This window comes from Triturus cristatus, chromosome 2_2, assembly GCF_964204655.1.
Source record: "Triturus cristatus chromosome 2_2, aTriCri1.1, whole genome shotgun sequence".
In the NCBI taxonomy this organism is placed as follows: Eukaryota; Metazoa; Chordata; class Amphibia; order Caudata; family Salamandridae; genus Triturus; species Triturus cristatus.
The window spans coordinates 230,612,233-230,628,574 of NC_140582.1; the positions used below are offsets into that span (position 1 = coordinate 230,612,233).

Genomic DNA, 16,342 nt, shown 5'->3' on the forward strand with positions numbered 1-16,342 from the left:
AGAAATCCAGGATGACAGTGGTACCACGATCCTTATTCTTGTGATTTGATGGCCTTGTTTGACTCTTCCAAACATTCACACTTGGGGACCCACCTTAAAGTCGGGATTAGAAGGCAATTTCTTGTGTGGCTGAAGTCCTGTGTTGAGAGTTCCATGTAGGCAGAAACCCTCCCAAGCTTAGATATAACTTCAGTGCCATCAGTTGTGAGATTTCACAAAGCTATTTCAACCTCACCGTATTTTAACATGTAATTATGTTTGCAATGTAAGCATGTATGTGAAAGGATATGGTAGTCCTAAATTATGGTTTGTACCCTTCCCTGTGCCACCCAGTTGAACCCTACATCCATGGTCACAGGAGACAACTCAGAGAGAAGAAATTGCAGTGGGGTAGATGCTGTGACTATATATAACCTGTGTTTTCGTTCATTGAGTCATGGATAAGATTATTTTTGTAGATGACAAGTGGGATTCAAATATATTGCTTTTGTTTTTTATCGAAACAAAAAAAACAATGGAGGAACAAATATGTTAATTATTGTTAAACTAGGATTTCAATGTAAATCGTTAACATGTCACAATCAGTGAATGGTTCCTTACTTCTGAATAATAAAATTGGGTGTAGCACCACTTTTAGGATTATAATGGAAAGCACTGTGATGAACATTGATTGTTTCCAACCAGATATGATTTATGAGACATTTAAAAACTAATGAAACAGCCCCTTTGTCCCTGGGAAAAGTGTCTGATGTGAATATAATGCCTGGCTCAACCTATTGCTCATTGATGTGATGGGACACTGTAATGTTTTACTCACCTTGTCTGAACATGAAGATAAGCAAAATGTTTGCAACAATAATATTAACATCGACGTTTTGTATTCTACAGTATGTGTGCGATAGGCGGCAACACCCACAGGTATATGTCTCGTGTTAGTTGTTGTTTTGTACTGTCAGCACAACAGGCCCCATATTCAAAAAACCTTAAACTAAACAAATTTAAAGAGCTTCTTTGATGAGAAAGATAAAGAGTCAGTCGACATGCTTAAAAAATCTTGAAATTTGTATAACTGAAAAATTGCCCTTCCAACATGTGACCTATGTATGTATGCTAAAAGCTCCTGAAATTCAGTCAAGTGGCGGATTCACCAGGGTGTTTATGAGTACCTGAAATAGTGTTTCTCTAGTTCTGCTTGACATACTCTCAAATTCCTTTGTGAATTGGCCCCAACTAGCCCCCAAACATCTGAAATGGGAATGAAAAACTGAATATTCACAGAATATTCATATACAATTAATAGAAATAGATGGGCTGTGTCCTCATTGCCCCCTATACTAATAAGGAGTTTGACATTTCAGAGCTGATTTCAAGAGCCATTTTGGAGTATTTGAAGTAGGATTTCTTTAGTGCACCTTTATGTTCTCAAGAACTCCTCTGTGAATCTGACCCTGAGCTTTTGAATGAACAGATTCCATCTGCAAAATTAAAATTGAAGTGTCAACAAAATTTAGTATGTAATGAGTGCCATATAAAGCTCAGGGTCCCTTGTCACTTACTTTGTGGAAATATGCAAACAGCGACAAGACGTATGATTCATTGCTTTACCGAATGAATATGAAATTCACAAAAATCCCCAGGAATATGCATAAAATCTACATTATTCTTTGACGCCCGTGCGTTCTTCTACTGTTTTATGCTTACTGTTTTGGATTGACTACAGAGCATCCAATTTGTGGTAGTAATTACTGAACAATCTTTTCTATTTTTCTTCAAGGCAAAATATTTTCTACAACACTGACTATGATGGTCCCTCTGCGTTAAGCTTATCTTCCACAGAGTGCATACACCAATCCTGCTATAAACTGGTGTCCCCATATTGTGGCACATGCAAGTCAGCTCTTAGCTTCATGCCTAGAATGGATAGACTGTGCCTCTCTCCAAAGTACACGACAAGTCACTCATGCTCATTTTTAGCTTGGGTAATGAGGTAGAACTGAAAGTGACTTATGTCAAGGCATCTCATGAACAGGATTACTTGCACAAAGCTAACAGAAGTCTACATGCATGGTTATGGCTGACTGAATCTTTATTTGAAACGAGACCCAAGATTCAGTCATTAAATAATCTTTCTGTGAGAAAGATCTGTCTGACTTGTATGCATTACAGTGTGTTTTTTGGATAAGAAAATCTATTTGCCCATTTCACAGAAATATTGAGTAGAATAAAATCTGGCATCATTACAGTTGCGTCTCCCAAAGATATTCAACTACCCATGGATAGGCATCAGAGCTCCTTTGACACATACAGTTAAATGTTCATTGCCAGCTGCCACGTTTGGAAAACTTCTCAAAATACCCTTGAACTTCATCTTCATTCAATCCTAGAAACTGATTTTTTTTCTGGGAATTTTCAAGTTCTCTTCCTGAGCAAGGGTATAGGCAAGAAATGTACTCTGACTTCTAGGGCTCCACAATTTTTTCAACACTATTCTGTAATAATATTGACTAACAGTTGGGAGGCTCACACACTGGATCACTAGGCCGCACCCAATCACAGAGGAGATCTGTATTACATCATGGCTATACTCTGCTATTATAATAAAGTCCTTTGTGCCTTCTGGGTGAAATTAGCTTCAGCAGAACCTTTAGGAGGAAGTAGACCAGTTACTGAACTGGATGAAAAGACCAGAAGTGAAAAGGCTTCTATTCCTGTTCTTTCTTACTCAGAACAATGTACGCCTTAGCTAAGGTCTTTTTCCCTCAATCTGCCCTTCACTTACCAAAAGGTAACAATGCACAGGAGATCTACAGGACATATGCGTTTGTTGTCCTATCCTCCTGCCCTAACATCAATATACATTATCTATGGAAGAAGACTGCCACAGCCACTTCATGTCTTTACACTTAAACATCAACTATTTCTTTATTATCATTATTAAGATAAACTTAACACCGATCCTATCATACAGGAAGGCTAGAACACACCAACATTGTAACCATTGAGAATATAGCATCCAAAAGAGCATGGGGGAACTGTAAAACGGTGTGGGGGGGAAACGAAGAATGGACGGTGACATATAAACAGCCTGATACTGAAAGGGGACTTTATAAGGGTCCTTCAAGGGTGATAATAGAGAGCTGTGCATGGTGATCTAACCATCATACAGCAACATATGTTGAATGTTTTATATAAGTGGAATCCAGGGCACAGGTACTGGGAATCTGCCACATGTCTATTATACAGGGCAGCGGGGGTGACAGGCGACTGTCCCTAGAGATCGGAGGAGTACTTCATTGCAGCGCCAAACTCCTTCATGAAAGTTAAGGCTCTCGTTGTATCTTTCTGAAGTTTCAAACGTCCAATTGTTACTTGTGAATAAACAATTTGTGGAGGAAAGCCCCACCTCCAATGAGCTCTCCAATTTGTACTGTAGCTAATAATTTGAATTCTGTCCAATGTAAGATTTTTGTCAGTGTTTTAAATCCCATCCTACAATAGTCCCTTCCCTGACAAACAGTCCACCTACTGGAGAGCCGCATTTCTTGTCTTCCTGTTCTTCTCCTTAGAAATCAGCCCCACTTGTGAAAATGGGAGAAAATCATGCCATAGAAGTAGGGCAAGTTACTTAAAGAGCCATGTATTTGCTCCTAGTCCTAAACTATTTCTTAATAACAGTACACGTGCATAAAATGTCCTACAAATCTGACAACAATTCAGACAAAATGTGTGACAAAACAATGCAAAGCCAGAGAATTACCTTGCAAAAACTGTTTCTTTGGGGAAAAAAATAATACAAATACTTTTTGGAAGTTTTGTCTACTGACAGGAACAGCCTTTGAAGTATTACCGCAGTTCCAACATTCATAGCAGTGTCTGACACACAGTAGATGTGGTTGCTAATAAAGAGAGAACCGAGCTCTACTTTACTATAAAGGAAACCTTTGCTTAACTAATTAAAGCACTGTCTTAAAGTAAAACATTGACTGTCTTAAAGTAAAACATTGAATCAAAATGGTTTACCAGACCGCTCACAGTATTTCACTCCATTCTTTGCCCAACCTTTGCTCCATTACCATATTTTGAAATACCCACACTCAGCTTTTGCTTGAACATTTTATAAAATTATAGAAAACCTTTTTTTACTTGACAATTAGGGGCTGTAAGACAAAATGAGTTGCTTTGAGGTCGATGGCCTCCTCTTTAGTTTGCATGCTTCTCAGCCCCCTACAGTTATTTTTGCCATAGTTTGCCATAGACATTTTTGATTTGTGGGCATATATATACATTTTATGTTGTGTGTGTATTTCAAAATGTTGAGTATGAGGGTTTTAAATATTACACCTGTGCATGTATTCCTTTTTTTAAGCATGCTCTTTTGCCACTTACAGATATGTCCCAAAGTTCCGTCGGTGGCCTCACAGATATCTGTGATATCCACCTCCCAGCACTCATGAGATGCTCGACTGACGCCATTGCCATTTTCAGAAAAACGCATCCCATACCTCACAAGATGCAAGTTCAGTATTGGTGATATTAAGGATGTGTTTTGTGGCCTGGCTCTTTATAAGTACATATTTGATTAATCATTCATCTGAGTATTTTGCATATGGGCCCAGCGCTCTCATTGTGTGTCTTTATGTCTTTTGTTATATGGCAACACAACAAACAACATTATAGTCTGTAACATAGCATATATATGAATGGGCCTAAGTATTGGGGCTCATCGGACCTGTTTGTTAATAATGTATATGCAGGGAAAATAAGGGAACCCTCTGGCCTAAAAATGAACATTCATAGTAAATCCAATCACAGAATCCAGAAAGGTAGTGTAATGCTTTTGAAACCTGCATGTATGACACAATGATTTCTGACATGAATGAGTGGTCACAAGTGAATTCACACATATGAAGCTTTGAGATTTACATGCTCTTTCTTAGTTACCTTTTGCATTTGCTTTGCAAGACCAGATTCTTTATTTGCCAAACCCATTTCTAACAATTCCTTGGTGAACTTTGTTTCTGGTATACAATGGCATTCCAGAACCAGAACCTTTGTTTTCATCTTTGTACTCTATTGTAGTTCAATTTTTTACTGAATTACTTTTGATGGGTGGGAAGCATGCTATTTATGCCTTAGGTTGTGCTTGGTTGGAAGAAAGTATGTTTATAATGAGGCGTATGTGAGAAGTGTTTTGGTGGTGTGCATGAACGCCGGAGAGATGCTTCTATTAGTGTAACATGTAGCTGTACTTGAGGGTGGAGAAGATCAAATGGGAGGGAAAGTTGCTTAAGCTTCCATAGCATTGATATGTAAGTGTGGAAGTGCTTGTGTTAGAAGTGATCCATATGTAGGAAGTATTTGGGTGTTGTGCCTGATAACCAGAGGTTGCTATTATCAAGTTCCTGAAGTCTTGTAGCTATGATTATGTAGCTGTACTTACATAACAAATAGTGCAAAGAGAAGATAACTTTTTTGTGCCCTCATGCCCGCCATGTCTGCGTGGGAGATTGGCTTTGCTCCTTGGATGCATATGTACTGAAGTTATGTACTGGAAAGAAGCCAGGTCTTTTACTGCCTTCTTAAATTCCAAAGCATTCTTGCATGGTCCTAGTCTTTGTAGGGAGGGAATTCTAAAGACCTGCTGCTTGCACAGAGGATCAACCTATGCATCACTACTTGAAGGGATGGATAGACAGACGAGGTGCTAGTCAAGGGCTCTAGTCTATGAGTATCTTTGACGTTTTCTTGAATGAAGGATTGTCCAGTTACATAGACAGTGCTTTCGACCTTGAAGTGTGCCTTGAAGCAGAACCGTCTGGTTATTGGTTAGTCAGAGAACGCTTTTGGATAGCTACAGTGTTGTGTTCACATAGGCATAGATTTAGTAATTATGTGGCTGCTGCATTTTGGATTCTTAGAATCTTTTGAGTAGTGAGCGTGGTGGTCTTGGATAATTGTGTTATGTTTAAAAAAAAATATACTACTACATATAATCTCTGAGTTTTGTTCAAATCAAAGCTGTACCCTATTGGATGACTTATTCATTTCTGAAAGGCCACATATTGAATGATGATTTACTTTGGCTGAGTAAAAATTGTTAGTTTAATCGAGTTTGCCTGTATACACACATCTAAATCGAAAGTTAACTGATAGATAACAAATATTTGGTCACATTATGCATATATTTTAATTGTGTCAAAGAGCTTGAATTTAGCTAAATAAAAACACAATACTTTTGCCCACAGCACAACATCATGTCATCATTCTTATGCAATTGAATAACCCTTACAAGATGTGAGGAAATAGCTTAGCAATCATAGACTGGTTCCACCTCACACACTCACAATGTACTCATTCCAACCTGACAACTTATAACTAGTATTGCAGGACATTTGCCACAGGTATATGTCTTTTAAAGGCATAATAATCATGAAAAGATAGGGCTGACTTTTAGATAAAGTAAATGTCTTGCTATGCTGTTTTCTGTTATGAGTTTTTAAGTGTTTTGTGCAAGAGGTGTCCTTTTATCTCTAGTTTTAAAAGCTTAGCACATTGGGCAACACTTTTGCAATTAAATGCTTTTGTGAAAATGAACCCATTGCACCTTGATAAATGCAGTCTATTTGGGCACTGATTTTATTTTCATATAATAATGAGGACATATAATTCGATCCATAAATATAGTGGATATTGGCACTTCTATATGAACTCGGCTGAACTAAAACAAATCAAATAAACTTTTAATCATCAATGAATAATCTAATCTAATACAGGTTTGAATGGAACTACCTGGATTGAATATATACATGAATGCAAAGTATATACAATGAGGAACGTATTCATATTGATTTGACTTTCTATTCCTGGTCACACGGATAAGTTGCCAATGCACTGATCATTGACAATGCTAAGATTTAGTCATGTTTCAAGGTTATTTCAGAGGCATTTTAAGTAAAGGCCTATCATGCTACGAAATACAGACACTCAAATATCATAACATAAAAATGCTAAAACATCACAATGCGAGTTGTTTTGAAGTGTCAGTGTGTTGACTTGAAAGGCTGGTGAAAGTTGAGTCTTACCTCCAGACCCAGAGATCTAGTCACATTATACATACTTTGCATTCCCTATGAATGCTGAGAGATTCCTAGTTCTTTTCATACTCTATACTCTAATGTGACATGAACATAAAATGCTTGTGCGCCAAATGGAGAGTTCGAGGAAGAAAGACCTTTGTTTAATTATAACAATGTGTAGACTTTCCAAAACTGCTACATTACAAATAAAGGCCATAAAGTTTGTGTCTGCATATCTGTACAAATTGGGACCTTCAAAACTGTGCATAACACAATAAACTGCTAGGTAAAACATGAATATCCCCATATAACAAAAAACGCAATATCATATGCCCATAACCAAAGATTCAAACTAAAAAAAAATGGCGATAAATAGTACGTTGACTGCAAATTAGTATAAAGAAACATTTTAGAAGCCTGCATTCTTTGCCACTTCTGCCAATTCTTTAGAGTGGACCTGCTGGAAATGTGGCCTTCATCACAGGGACGGTCTTATTGGTGGTCTGTGCAATTTAGGTAGTAACTCTATAGAAAGCAAAAATGAGGCTAAACGGAATATGAGGGGTTTTACTTATTTAAATTCAAAAACCGATTGCTCATACTACCCATAAATTAATCTGGAAAGAAAACCACACACACTACTATTTTAAACATGACCAGGGTGAAGTAGCTACTGAAAAGGCATATTACATGTATCACCTTTTCTGACAGTTTTTCCAAGAGTCCGTACTGCTTCTGGGTTACTGGAGAGTTAAAAGATATGATGTTGACATTCGTTATTAATAGGGCATATGATAGATAACTAAATAATTTGTTTGCTGTTTTTTTGTTGCTTGACTCATTGGGACCTGTCATGGCAGACACAAAGATCTCAGGCACAATATTGCCACTACATTTCAAAATAGCTCCTTTGTAGGTTAAAGGTTTGAAGGTGTAGTGATACAGAAAGCATTTAAAAAGTGTTGGAATATGTGGAAAAGTCTTGTGATATGGCCAATGTTTTTTAAATATTTTGAACAGTCTCGTCAGTTGGCCACAATATGTCAGTGATTTTGTCTAATGGTGTAATTGTATGTTTTTCCTACTTGTTTGTTTATTAGAATTGTGAAAAGCCCCCTGTTCGATAGTAAACTGTCATAGAAACCTGTGAGCATGCACAACAAAAATGTGTGTGGCACACATTAAAACATATGTAGATTATTAACCTGATCTTTTTGTGTTTTTGTCCTTTTGTCTGTAGAATCACTCTGCCTCCATGACTGAAGTAACCTGAAAGTGAAGGTGGTGAAACAGACCTTTTTTTAAAATTACCCTACAGTACAAAAACTCCAAGGCACACAGTTACTAAATGCAAAACTGTGACAACAAGTGTTATGTTATGTATAGTTAGAGGCTGATGTTTTGTACATTTTTGTAAGAGGAAGTGACGTAGCTTTTGCCCTGATATTATTTGTCAGCTTTAATATATTCATGCCATACTTTTCTTGTTGGATGGTACACTCGAAAACAGCATCTATTGAAATGTTGATGTCGTCATGTGATATTTGTACACAGATTGTCTCCTATTGATTTTATATACGTTTGAATAAAATAATATACTTTACATTTTTAACATGTTTGTTGCTGTGGGTATAAATGAGGATCACATGTGGACCCTCCCATCCGACCAGCATGAGATGAGTAAGCATTGGTGCAGTTTTGTAGGCAAATCTAATAGTGACATGAAAATACCCGAGCAACCAAAACAGTTGGCTGTTAATTCATGCTGATTAATTGAAGTCCCTGATTCTGAACTGCTGCTGTAGTGCACACGGTTGACGACCAAGAGCCAGTTGGATTTATTTTGTTATTTTTTTATCCACCGTTGTTTCATGGATTTTCATGGACGTCTCCATGCTTTTCTGGTGCAGTTAATGGGACCAAACTACTCATGTAAATGGACTGCCCTGACCAGATCATGAATATTGCATTTGTTTGCATGTCACCTGTTCCCTTTTCTGAACACTTCTTGTGTATACATTTTGTATGATCTATGTCTTTGTTTTGTAAGCTGATTTTCTGATGGAATTTTTATGTAAAAACATTCACTGTTTACAATCTTATGGTGTGTGAAAAAACATCTACAGCAAATAAGCTATAATGGCAGTTTATATTGTGACTTTTAATTGGATCAGTTAAAAAAATGAAGCACCTCAATAGACCTGATCTGAGGATGTGCACTTCAATTATCAACAAAATCTCCTTAAAAATGTGAAAATACATTTAATCACAAGCAAAGAGAACAGTTGTATTACAGTTGTGTAAGATGCAGAATTCCATTTGACCAGAGGGAAATAGTTTTCACTGGATCTAGTTAAACGCATATGTTTTGGCTAGTTGAATAAACAAGGTAAATTCTACTAATTGAGTAAAAACACCAATAAAAACAACACTTTTAGAGACTATTAACAAGAACCATTCTCTTAGCAATTCAGTAATATCCGTTTTAAACGGATCCATATTCTCCTTAGCAATTCATTAATATCCTTTAACCCACTGGGAAGCATTTGTGTTCACGTGACAGCATCTAATTCCACTAGAAATCATTTTGGGCTGGACAAGTTAACGTTCCAGCAGGTAAAGCCCCTAGGATTTGAGAATTATTACTATTCACAGCACATCACAATCTGGGATGCAGGAAACATTTTACTCTATGAATTGAAGGTTGAAAGATGTTTGATTGTCGTAAAGAACATGAGAAAAACAGGATCCTGGCTACTTGCTCTCTTCAAATATCCAAGTAGGACTCAACAAAGGAGCACAGCTCCTCCAAATGAGCTCTTGTGCTTTGCTAATCACATTATCTGTTTATTTTCCATGCTGTACCCAGGATACTATGTCATTTGGGAGTCACTAGAGAACATTCTTCTGAGTTAGGTAGCATATACCTAAAATTGTAGGATTACATGTGCCAAAGACGGCTATGGTCGGTCATACATGAATGTGGTGCCAGAGCAGTTTACGTGTGCTCTTAAAATTTGTAGTACTGCTAATTTGCCTTAGTGTACTCATCACTGATTCTGTGGTTTTCTTTTAGCAGTTTCTAAAATTGATAATTTTGTTGATAGGAATTCATTTTTTAAACATGACATTAAGTGTCTATTTTAAAATATATTTTTCTCAAATGTAGACCTATTTTTGGAGTTTAGGACTGCTTCAAAGATAGGATAGTAATGAATTGTAACTAAAATTGCCCTGGTTCACTGTTGAGCAGAAAAATGTCTTGTCCCACGGTGGCGAACAATTTCTCCACTGTCTCATACTCTCTCATGCATCAAGTATGAATTTGGTTCCTTAATTGAAGAAGAGGAGTGGATAGTGATGAAGGTAGGGCATGCTTCAGTCGTCACTGCCAATGAAACTGCTTCCTCTCTCTGAGTAGAGGCTTAACAATGCGCTGCATCACAACGGGTACTGTTCTAATATGTGGTCAGATATGAGACAATATATCAAAGGTTTTCTAACCTGATTGAGCTGTCTGCTGAACCTTATAAAATGAGACGTCAAAGAAGTTCATATGAGAGTGCAGAGAACAAGTAGAGGGGAGAGCTGAATATGAAATTCAAGTTGTGGGATTCTTCATTAAAAGCAACATTTTCCACTTTGGACTGTTACTTCTTCTCTATGAATAAAGTTTTCATAAATAACCTGGTGCTATCCCTAATGCTATAACGTATAGGTACTGATTTGTCAACAGACTTCAAGAAGTTTAATGTCTTGCAAGGGCCTACTTTTTACTGAAAATGTTTTAATTAATAGTAAGCACCAGTGAAAACAACAATTGTCTTGATTACATAGGGTTATCTACATTACACTAATCACCACTCCCTCATTCCATTACGTACATTATGAGGCATGATGCTTTGGTGAGATACCCTTTTAAAGGTCCGGCTACATATTCAGAAGTCTTTTCTCGTGTGCTCCTTCTTAGGGGTTGACTCCAACCCTCTTCCAACCCACATCCAGCAGAGAGAGGAGATGTACTTCCTGTAACACAAAGAACGTAAAGGAAGAGCAGTCAGTAATGTGAAGAGGACATGGCGACTAGAGATGATGCTGGTTGCATCAAGTGGTCCATACACATCCCAAACTGCCTACTTCCATTACTTACATATTGAGGATATACAAAAGTACCCACAACATACGTTGAGGCATTTCCCCACCAGTATCACCATTGATGTAACACACATGAAACTTTATTAATCAGCAAAACTAAATTAACTCAGGAACTAGAAGCAGCCAGCACCACCCAGCTCAGAACAATGCAACACCATCCAAATCCGGAAAGCAGTAATGCTGCATAAAAGTAGAAGCGGTACAAAAGGGGGTGGTGATGGACGTAGCATCAGAACTAATCAAACAGGCACAGGGTCAGACTGATTTGCATATGGCCATGTCTGAACTGGGGTGGCAGAGTGGGCTAAAGAACGGCGATGGATCAAACCCAGATCTGTTGACTGGGTGTGAGTGTTTGATTGGTTCTGATGCTCCGTCCATCACCACCCCCTTTTGTACCGCTTTGTTCGCCATAAGTTGGCAGGGTATGCTCAGACGTGAGTCCCTTGCTCACTTTGCCACTGGATTCAAGCAAGCCTGGCTGAAGACGGCTGAAATGCCAGAAACTGGTCCTAGGAAGCTTGTTTCCGGTCCAGGGAAGGCATGGCTTGGCAGTTCGGGCTGGACTGTTCCCATGAGGCACAGGGTCAGACTGATTTGCATATGGCCATGTCTGAACTGGGGTGGCAGAGTGGGCTAAAGAACGGTGTTGGATCAAACCCAGATCTGTTGACTGGGTGTGAGTGTTTGATTGGTTCTGATGCTCCGTCCATCACCACCCCCTTCTGTACTGCATAAAAGTAGAAGGAACAGTGAAAGTAGTGACTCAACACATATCCTGCAAAGGAATGCCAGAGGCCAAAATCCAGTACCAAGCTTAGCCCATAGTAGAGTGCTCCTTAATGATGAAGGGATCTTGGCAATGAGAATGCACACTGTAATTGAGGATTGCAGTCACCTGTTTCAATACCGTCTAGACAGGCCAGAAATGGACTAACAGCACCTCACAAACATAAAATTCGGCAGTGTACTTTATTTATGTCAGTGTAAGCCTTCCAATATCCAACTGCCCAAGTCCAACATGGTGGGACAAATCCTACACTGACAGAGCAGATAGAACTACCTCCTGATGCACATAAAATTGGAACAGGATATTGGACAGAAAAGTTAACTAATTCACCCAAACAAGAGTGAGAGAAAATGAATTGTCACACACTTTTCCTATCGGTACAGTATATCACATTCAATGTGACAACCTCAAAAATTGCATTGGACTACTTGAGTCCTATTGATACCACCATTTCTGGAAAAGGAAGCCTCACCCACTCTTTTGTGGCATGCATTACCCTGTCCTGGTAAGTAAGTAGTGCTTGGGTGGACCCAACCTCCATAAGGGTGGAGTTCTTAATAAATCATTAATGGATAAGCTCGGGGATTCAGAATAAAAAGAAGACTTCCGGTGTAAACGCAAAGGAATTTCTTTATTGCATGAGTACCCCTGGTAAGACTAAAAATGAAAAGAGGAAAGTTCAATGATTGCTGTGATTGATAAATCCTAATTATTTGCCAGCGTGTTTCTGCCTATTTTAATGACAGTATGGATTAGAGGCCTTCTTCAGGGCTGAGATAGATCCCTACCTCATTACAAAATGCATTCATGCATACAAAGCCATGATATGGAAGTAGTTTCATTCCTCAGTGGGTCAAAAGATTGTGATTCGTGCAACCCTATCAAAGGAATATCATGTCATCATGGTCCTAATGAGGGAAACACTCCCTGTAATCACAAATGCATCAATAGATAGTGCTGGGTAGGGCACTTAGTCAAATGATTTCCCTTTGTCTGCCATATTTGTCAATCAAGTAGCCCAGTGCAATTTTGAGTAGCCACATTGTATGGACCAGGCTATAAATAACACGCCTCTTTTAGGAGAGTAGTCACGGTATAAAGGAAACCAGTGACCCTGATCCCCAAATACTGCAAGGACAGCACAGCCACAAATAAGACCAAATGTATAGGGCAGAAGTTCCAAAGGAAAGTGAAACTGATGATTGAAATATATAAGTATTCTAAACCTACAAGCCCCTTTCTAGGGAAATTAAAAAGCAAACATATTTTCAAAAGACAAGCAACCAAGCGGGCCAAAACCTCAAAACAGCCCCAAGTCTGAAGGCATGCTTTTATAACCACTCAGTGGGTCATTAAAGTAATCACTGATCCTTATGGAACCTCCTGAAACACAAACTCAAGAATCTGATGATGAGTGTGGGGCAGAGAATGTTCTCCAAAATCCAAACACTGGGAATGGAATGATATCCAGTGGTTGGTGAAAGAATGCCTAGTAGACATGATAAGTAACATTGGAGGACTGAACCAATACAGAGGGCCTGGAACACAGAATGAGCATACCAATAGTCATGGCAGGATGGGAAAACCAGCCTTAATTGATCTGTGATTTGTCCTTGCCACTCACATGAGTCTCCAGCAGGGAAGGGACTGAACATTCTAGCCATTGAAACATTTTGTCTACCAACAGTCTGAGCTTGATATCACTCTGGCAGTTAATGTATGCTTTGTAAACCATATTGTCTGTCAATCAATCGAACAGTGACTCAGTTGATTAATTTGAAACCATGAAAAAACATATATATATACAAATGAAATAAAATAAACATTTTAGCAGTAGTTGATATTTCAAAGCAGCTGGCAAATCAGTCAATAAGGAGAATTACTTCTAACTTTGACAGCATCACTCAGAAAATGGCCCACTACATAGCAAGTCACAAGACTGGGTAACAACTGAATATATAAAAATGCAGGTCTGCAGCTGAGAAGCTGCAGTTTCTAAGCAAGGTTACAAGATCTTTAAGTACTGCAGATCGATAAGAATGCAAAGGAAAGCAAAGTCCATCAATGTATGAGTCAAGATATTGTTGCATGGACATGGACTCAGCAGTTGCCAATGCCAACCCTCCGGAAAGGACAGCAAGTGGCAAAAAGCACACAGCATGAATCTTGGTAATAGGCACAACTCATATGCATCAGAAACCAAGATCAGATATTGTTCAATGCCCTCGGTAGTTTTAAAAATAAAAACAATCTGACAGCTTGCATACCTTGACGGAATCCCTAAACAAATTCCTGCATTGGAAGAAACTGTTCTTGACCCATGGTTTACCTTTGTCTTCTATTAAATGTAGGATCTTAAATAATTGTGTTCTTTCAAGTTCAAATCACACATTCTTAAACTTTTTACACCAGTATATTTTAAAGTGGACATGGATGACCAGACAGTCCATTTTAATTTCAGATTTCAGCTGAATCACTGGATTAGTCCAAAATGAATGTCTTAAGAGATGATAACATCTTCCAAATAACTCTTACATAACTCTTCATGACATGAGAAATGGAAACTGCTTTACGGGAGGCCCAAAAGGTATCTACAGAACGTATTTTCATCCACCTGAAGACTCGTGGTATCACTAAAATACCCTAACATACTGATGGAACACACATACTACTATATATATCCAGAATAAAGTTCAGTGACTTTGTTCAGCCTGGCTTTGAAATTGAAAACAGCCTTCTATGATTGTATGAACCTCTGTTTCCTTGAGTGCACAAAATATGACCAATGACAACAATTATCCATTGTCATACCAAGATAAGAAAAAGGTTGAACTTTCTCTATTTTGGTGGAGAAAGTTCTGGATCCTGTAGTCTTAGGGCTCGTGGTTGGGATATACATTTTGGAGAGGTTTGTGAACTAATTCATATTTGTTCATAAAAGAGACATAGCTGTCTGTCAGAACCTTCAGCCTGTTAGCTGTACTAGCCGTGAGCATTGCATCATCAGTGTATAACAAAATGGAAGTGGTTTTCCTGCATAAATGAGGAGTGTCCTGTCTCTGTCTCTTTCAGGTTGCCCCCATGTCATTTGTATATTGAGTGAAAAGCAGGGGTGTCTAAATGCATCTCTGACGGACCGCCCTTGTAAGTTCAAAACTGTCTGAAAGCTTACCATCAGGTGACTCTAACTTTAACCGAGAGGACAGAGTGCAGGTGGAAAAGAAAAACTATAAAATATTAACCCAATACTACAACAGCTAAAATAGGCCCTAATTTTGATCTATTAACTCGGTCAAAAGCCTTATGGTACTCCATGAAGGCAATAAACAACAGTATATTACTAACCAGTAAATGTAAATTAAGAAACTGCTCAACGTGTCCAGGTGCCAGGTCTAGAGCTGTACTGGGTCTCTGTAAAAAAATACCTTTTTCTTGAACCCAGATTTGAATTCTCTTCATTACGACACTGTCCACTACCTTGACAATAGAAACGACCAATGATATTGAGAGACAGCAATGGGTGTATTCCTTGTCCACTCTCTTGCAAAAAATGGACAATAATAGACTGTGACCAGAAGCCGGTATGTCAATATTACTAGCAACATTTAAGACCCTAGCAACCTAGGAGCACACAGGTCCAGACTGCTCTTTAAAAATCCATAGGAACACCATCTGGCACTAGAACGCTACCTGAAAAACAAGCAGTAGTACCCTCGGTGACTTCCTGTAGACTAAATTGCAATCATATATCTACAGAAGTGGACACCACAGTGGTCTGTACAGATTAAATTGGACTTCATATGCGCCTAAAGTGAAAGGCCCATAATGTGGTGGTGCTATGTACATCCAATGATAAACTATGATCTTTCTGAAAAAACTGCAGGCTCCAAATTCTTGAGATAGTTCTTGCTAGCAATGGCTGTTGTCAGAACTTTCTAGGCTTATCCCTAACAACAATTTTGCAGCCACTACATGTTTTTTTTAAAACTGTACTACAATGAACAACTTCCTTTTTATTACAAGGTGAGTGATTTAAGGCACAGCGTAAATTGTGATTTACCAAAGAAGGAATTATTGAACCATTTATGGGCCTTCCAAATGGTCAACTTGCCCCAGGGGCTTTGAGAAGATTGAATCCAGTAAAACACATAGTGAAGGATATTTATTTACAATTTCTAAAGCTAGTTTTAGTGATATTACTCTTGATACAGAGCAGAAGTGTAAAAAGAAGCATCCACCAGATGTTGCAGTACTGTATCTGGGTCTATCATTTCCCATTGCAGGACGACGTAAGTTTTCAGATTTTCTGAGTAGTGCAACT

The 16,342-nt window shown here is 38.4% G+C and overlaps 1 protein-coding gene across 4 annotated transcripts in view; it reads left to right on the forward strand.

Moving 5' to 3' along the window:
- The window catches only part of PLPPR1 (phospholipid phosphatase related 1), a 630,074-nt gene extending 619,314 nt beyond the window's left edge, over positions 1 to 10,760 (forward strand). Inside the window, exons 9-11 of one of the 4 annotated variants that reach the window (XR_014978090.1) lie at positions 889 to 918; positions 4,389 to 4,512; positions 8,317 to 10,760. Coding sequence is in view for 2 of the 4 variants with exons in the window: in XM_085641279.1 (XP_085497405.1) it covers positions 889 to 918; positions 8,317 to 8,349 (63 nt within the window). In the remaining 2 variants the exon portion in view is untranslated. The remainder of the gene's footprint in view (positions 1 to 888; positions 919 to 4,388; positions 4,513 to 8,316) is intronic. The other 3 variants (XR_014978091.1, XM_085641279.1, XM_085641280.1) reach the window with 3 other exon arrangements.
- Positions 10,761 to 16,342: the final 5,582 nt, after the last annotated feature.